General features: G+C 44.0%; 1 protein-coding gene across 3 annotated transcripts in view; it reads right to left on the bottom strand.

The window, feature by feature from the left end:
• Positions 1-595: 595 nt before the first annotated feature.
• Positions 596-6,629, bottom strand: part of B4GALT4 (beta-1,4-galactosyltransferase 4) — a 28,561-nt gene continuing 22,527 nt past the window's right edge. For all 3 annotated transcript variants that reach the window (XM_072812487.1, XM_072812486.1, XM_072812488.1), the window contains 2 exons: positions 5,011-5,115; positions 596-1,540 (listed from right to left, as the gene is read on the bottom strand). In XM_072812487.1, the coding sequence (XP_072668588.1) occupies positions 1,408-1,540; positions 5,011-5,115 (238 nt within the window). In that variant the 3' untranslated portion in view covers positions 596-1,407. The remainder of the gene's footprint in view (positions 1,541-5,010; positions 5,116-6,629) is intronic.

Here is a 6,629-nt window from a genome sequence, read left to right as displayed (position 1 = left end):
ATCTACATTATTTATGTGTCCAGTCACCCATACAAACAAAATATAATTTCGTTATCCAAGTATCCATCTCTGAATATTTCTGTATTCCAGTATCCTTCTCCTACTACCTTCCTTAGATTATCCACCCACATCCCTGCCCGAACCCCAAGAAGGTCAGCAGTACTGGCCCCTTCTCCCCCAGACGACTGACACTGCCCAACTCTGGCCATGGCCCCATCTTCCTCCCAAATCAAAGGCTTCCAAACCCAGGCTTCTACCCCTTGCTATCCTGTTGGTGACCAGGTGTGCCCTGGGTCCAACCCTGTTGCACCCAGGACTGGTGGTGGAAAGGAGTGGGGCACAAGAGGATAAACAGATCAAAAACATGATGTGGCCTGGGAAATGAGATGCAGAGGCACCTGCCACGGGCCCAGAGCTGGTTAGAGAAAGGGACTGCACACAGGAAGAACAGGAGAAAGGAATGGAAGGATAAAGAGGAGAGGGTGTGAGGGGGCTCAGTCCAATTTGTTTGTTTCTAAACCCTTGAGGATCATGGGTCCTGAAATGAACACATCAATAGGCCTCAAACATCAGTAAAAAAACAAGGAGCACCGCATGCTTTTTCACATTTTACTACAGAGGTACTTTCGATCTATTACTAGCTAATAGGTCATTTGTAAACTGCTGATGCAGATCCTGCGTGTAGAAAATCATTTTACAAAAATACATCAAAAACTAGAGGATAACGTGTTCCCTGTGGGCTGTTGCTGGAAGGCACGTCTGGGCAGGTGACACGGGCCACAGAGCAGCAGCGGCGGTCGCAGCCCACACGGGCCTCCCTGCGGCCAGGTTTGTCCAAGTTCACTGCATCCTGATTCTTCACCTTTCTTCTCTCCTCCGTGGCCTTCTTCTCACCCGGGACCCACCTCTTCACAGATGACCGTGCAGGACAAACAAGTAACAGACTTCTTCGTACCGTTCTCCCTCAGACGAGAACAACCGCAGTTCTCTGGGACACTGAGCAGTTCTATTTCCCATGGGCTGTCTTATCCCATCGTGTGTCACTTCAAACTTAAATCTCCTTCAATCCAAAAAAAAAAAAAAAAAATCTCCTTCAATCCACGTTTTTCACGTAGCCTTCATGTTATCCCTGGAGTAGTCCTTTCATACTCAGCCCCTCGAGTATGTGTACCACAGTCTTTAATAACAACCCTCAGGAGCAGAACACGACCAAGAAAGTGGTCTTCCTACAACTGTTTTACATTCTGTATTACTTGGGGCTCTGCTAAGAAAATACAAAAAGGAGAAATCCAGATCCATAATTAGCTGCAACCAGTTCTTAATGTGTACTACAAGGGAAAGTCTCTAGTCCAAAGTTATTGCGGTAAAATATTCAGTTCTTCCGAAATGTCACCAGAAGATCCAGGGTCATGCGCCAGACCAGAAATCCACTGTGATGTTGGTATACAAAGGATTATAATCCACAGAGAGTAATTTATAGATACAGCTGGTCAACCCATCCGTTCTCCAGACTCGTGACACCTGATGTAAGAGCTTCATCCTAAAGATAAAAAGAACAACGTAAATGGTAATGCTAGAATATAACATATTTTACCACTGCTTTTTGCCTTGTCCCCGAATTTGACAAAAGCACCCTTGTAAATTATTGCACCTGCTGGGTTTCCTACTACAAAAAGTTAATTTTCCCAATCTAAAGTAACGGACACCACTAATAGCCATGTGGTTGAGTGTCAGACCCTATGTTAAGAGCCGGGGACCAATGATGAAAAGGGTCAATGCACCCAGTCTACAGGACAGAAGGATGCACAGGCAACACTCATACAATGTGACGCGTGCCATCTACTGCTAACAGGTCCTCGGCTAAGCTTCGGGTGGATCTAGGAATCCTCCCGGGTTGCCGTCCATAGGCAGGGGCGGGTACCTCTATTTCCTAAGAGTCTCAAAGTTAGAATCTACGTAGAGGATGATGAATAAAGCAGCACCTGACTTCAAGAGGGAGTCTGCGCGGGGAGGGCTCAGAGAAAGTAAACATGACTGAGGCTCAGAAGAGGAAAAAGGTGAGGGAAAGGACACGCAGGCAGAGATGCCACCCTGTGCAAGACGCAGAGACACATTGAAGTAGCAGGATGCGTTTCAAGAAGCAGCAGCAATTACAGGGCTGGGGCCCCGGGATGTGGGGATGTGGAACAGGTGGTGAATTAAATTGGTCTCTAGGAAAAACTAAATAAATAAATAAATAAATAAATAAATAAATAAGTAAGTAAGTAAGTAAGTAAGTAAGTAAGTAAGTAAGTAAGTCGGTCTCTAGGAACTTGGGGTGAAAAGCAATGTATTTCGGTTACAGTGTCAATGTGGACGGGGATCAGAAACACAATGCTGAACTAAATAAGGTAAGAGAAAATCAATACAGTATGATTTCACTCAGAGAAAATTGGAAAACATATAAAGCTAATAAGCCATCTTCTTCTGTACAGGGATACACACCTATGGGAAAACAACAACAAAGAAGCAGCAGAAATAACTGTCATTATCACAATTCAGGAAAGCATGACCTCTTGGGGTAGGGGAGGGGTACACGGGTCAGAAACACAAATCGGATGGGGACACTACCACTGCCCGTGGTACCAAGAACCTTCAGGCTTTTCATACAATTTATAAGCATTCTTTTGTATCTATTCCATAATTATTTTTATTATTTTTTAATTTAAAGAGAAAAGTGTACCCCGATGGACAAAGACTGGAAAGACACATGGAAAACAGAAGTTGTGGGACACCTGGGTGGCTCAGCGGTTGAGCACCTGCCTTTGGCTCAGGGTGTGATCCCAGGTCCCGGGATCGAGTCCCACATCGGGCTCCCTGCAGGGAGCCTGCTTCTCCCTCTGCCTGTGTGTCTGCCTCTCTCTTTGTGTCTCTCATGAATAAATAAATAGTCTTTAAAAAAAAAGAAAACAAATTTTGTTAAAGTCACAGATTCTAACAAAAGGGCTAAAAGCCTTTTAATATTGTTTTAAAATATAAACTCTAACAAAGCCCTATAATATTTTAATATTGTTTTAAAATGTAGGGTCCAGGGGATCCCTGGGTGGCGCAGCGGTTTAGCGCCTGCCTTTGGCCCGGGGCGCGATCCTGGAGACCCGGGATCGAATCCCACATCGGGCTCCCGGTGCATGGAGCCTGCTTCTCCCTCTGCCTATGTCTCTGCCTCTCTCTCTCTCTCTCTGTGTGACTATCATAAATAAATTTAAAAAAATTAAAAAAAATAAAATAAAATGTAGGGTCCAACAAAAGGAATAAAGGAGTTTTAATAAGGTTTTAAAGTCTAGAAGAAAAAATCAGAATAAAGGATTGTAGATTCTGCAACCACTGCCCCCCAAAGAACTGGCTTATCAGCCCAGATTCTTTGGTGAAAGGGCCAATTCCCGGGGCAAGAGAAGTACAGGACGAGCCTAGCACAGCGCACCGCGCAGGAGCCCAGAGAGGCGAGCTCTCAAAACTAGTGCAGTTATGTCCAAGGGCTCGGGATCAGCTTGAAGAAGATGCCACCTGCCAAAGATGGGACAACTGAGCACTGAAAAGAGTATGAACTGCAGGTGGAAGGATGCGGGGAGGCAGCAACTCACCATTTTGAAAATGAAAAGTCACTACTGAATCTTTCCCTTTATTCTGGCTTTTTACTCTGACAACCATACCTTGGCTACTCAAATAGCTGAAGAGGCAAGTCCTTCCTTACAGAAAAACCTGTCTAATAAATGCAGAAGGCCTGACAGTACCAGAATTTTGCGATCCCGGGCAGCCCGGGTGGCTCAGCGGTGTAGCGCCACCTTCTGCCCAGGGCCTGATCCTGGGGTCCCGGGATCGAGTCCCACGTCGGGCTCCCTGCATGGAGCCTGCTTCTCCCTCTGCCTGTGTCTTTGCCTCTCTCTCTGTGTCTCTCATGAATAAATAAATAAAATCTTAAAAAAAAAAAGAATTTTGCGATCCCTAATTGACTAATAAATTCATTAAATGAGCACCAATGGCTGCTAAAATCATCGGTGAAAGACTGATGGGGGACCTGGATGGGGCTGACAACGCCTAAACCCACAGATCAATGCTGGCATCACCAAGACCTGACCAGACATCACGTCTTCCCGTTGTGATACAAGAGGAGCTACGTGGCACCATCGGTAAGGTGTTCTTGTCCCCAGATAGTACTGGAATCCGTCCAAGCATCCAGGGTCTAACCCCCAGTTTACAAGGGAATGCAGAGGTCAAGGCACATATGAAGTTATTCCACCAGAAGGCACAAAACCCACAAGGTAGGAAATTCCATCAGACAAATGAACTGGTTTGTTCAACAAATACAACATACGGGGAAAAAAATAAGTAGGGGAGAGGTAAGGTAATCTGCAGATTAAGAGATTTCAGAGAGCTCATCCAAATATCCAAATGCAATGTGTAGACACTGTCTAGATCCTCTGATCTGAATAAATCAACTATTAAGGGGAGGGAAATATATATATATATATAATAGCCCAAAAGGCCTTGTTATTAGAAGTCTGAAGATACCAGCCCCAGGCTCTTGCACACTTGTGTGTGTGTGTGTGTGTGTGTGTATTTGATAATTAGGGAAATCCAAACACAACTGGATATTTGATGATATTAAGCAAGTTTTGTTTATTTTGTTTTAGGTATGATAATGGTGTAGTGGTTCTTTCTTTAAGACTTCTTATATGTAAGCAAACCTACACATAAAAATGCTGTGATATCTGATTTGCTTCCAAAAATCTACTAGAGGAGAAGAAAAAAGTGAGGGGAAAAAAGAGAGGACAGAGTTAGTAACTGTTGAAGCTAGGCACGTGGTATGTGAGGGTTCAATATCCCATTCCCTCTACTTTTGTGTTTGTTTGAAAATGACCAAAAAACAAAAAGTTCTGAGCAAAATAAACTGTCTCATCTGATCAAATTCAGCAGTCCTTCGACAAGAGATACGTAGGTGCCTCCTGCCAGGCATGTGAATCCAAGACTCACCGTTCTATATTCACCTCATTGCCTCGGTCTCTGGTATGGAAAATCATTGTGTATTTACCCACTTCAGGCATTGGCCGGATTATTTTCATTCTATGAAGCTCAACCCTAGAAGAATAACAGAAATGTTTTATCCTACTTATCTACCACCAGGCTTTTAAAAATAATAATAATAATTTGCAAAAATTTACACTTATGCATAGTCACAGAGTCTGATTATTAAAATATTAAAAAAAAGAATCTTCTTATAATAATATTGGGCCTCAGGCAGTAAGTCCATAAAAGAACCACATTGAACATTACTGGGGTACAAAGGAGATGTGCCGATTTATAGTTTGTCATTTTCCAAAACACCTGAGAAAGTACTCGTTCTGAGTATTTCAAAACATCATGACGCATGGGAGAATCAAGGCTCTTCAGGTGCCCAATTACTTCGTGTTTCCTTTTTTTCAACAAAGAAAGTAATGACCGATTAAGGTCCCACGCTTAAAAGCCCACAAATCCAGATATAAATGTAGACTTTGTTATTTACAATCTTGGCAAGTCAGTTCATCATTCCAGGACTCGATTTCTTCTTTGTAAAACGGCAGTAGTGTTACAGAGTTGATTTGGAAGGATCCGAGTGAAACAGTCCACACGCTTTGTAAATAGTAATGCAATATAGAAGTGCAAATAAAGGTGGTGCCTGTTGCCCAGGTGATTACGTTAATGTTTAGTAAATAAATCATAGCCAGTTTTTATGTTCAAGTCAGTGGTTTAGTCATAGCATTGGTCAAGAACCACTGTGGAGGTTATGATGTTTTTCTCAAATGAAAGCAAAACTGGGGTCTTCCCTCTACTTGCAGCTGAGGGAGGATCAAGAAGTGAAGTTATATGATATGTGAAAATTCTATTAATCACCCCCTCAGTGAAATGGATTTGGGGAAGATAACGGATACTGTTTATCTCTAGTCCTTGCTACTCTTGCCCTGAAGTCTATCACGTACCCTCTGTCTACCTCATAAGCCAAGGCCACACAGGCTGCTGATGGGCTAGGCCATAAAGTGCTGTTGCCCATCACTACGGACTATTCCTACGGAGCCTTTGGTGGGGGGAATCCATTCTATCTTGGCAGAAACATTCCAGAGACTCCCAGCCTAGACATGGGAACAAGACCAACATGGAGCCCTGGCTCCTAAAAAAGCGATGGAGAATTTCTGGTAGTCATGGATCTATTCATTCAGAACCCTCGCTAGGAAATGTCCTTTCGAAGAGGTAACAGTAGGAGGAAAGGGAGTCTCCTCATAGCCCCAAAGGTCTTGTTATTAAAAGTCTGAAGATGACTAGGCCCAGGCTCTTGCACACTTGCTTTGGGGAGCTAGGGATACCCATAACTATCTGGTCACAAAACCCAAGCTTTGGGCGCAGGGGGATGGTGAGCTGAGTAGAGGCCAGACATGTTCCCTTTGAGCCCCCCAGAGCAGAAAGCAATCCAAGAAAATCTAAGGGTGATGCCAGAAGCCCAGGGTCTGGCCTGGCTCCCAGTGTGTGGGGCTAGCTAAGGCATAAGCACGAAAGGACACCTTGGCCTGATCCTGGGGGTGCCACTCCTCACAGGCTGTTGACACTCTCTGCTCTGGAAA

This window comes from Canis lupus, chromosome 35, assembly GCF_048164855.1.
Source record: "Canis lupus baileyi chromosome 35, mCanLup2.hap1, whole genome shotgun sequence".
Classification (NCBI taxonomy): Eukaryota; Metazoa; Chordata; class Mammalia; order Carnivora; family Canidae; genus Canis; species Canis lupus.
Note: the sequence above shows the minus strand (reverse complement) of the source record. Positions and strands in the feature narration are given on the sequence as shown.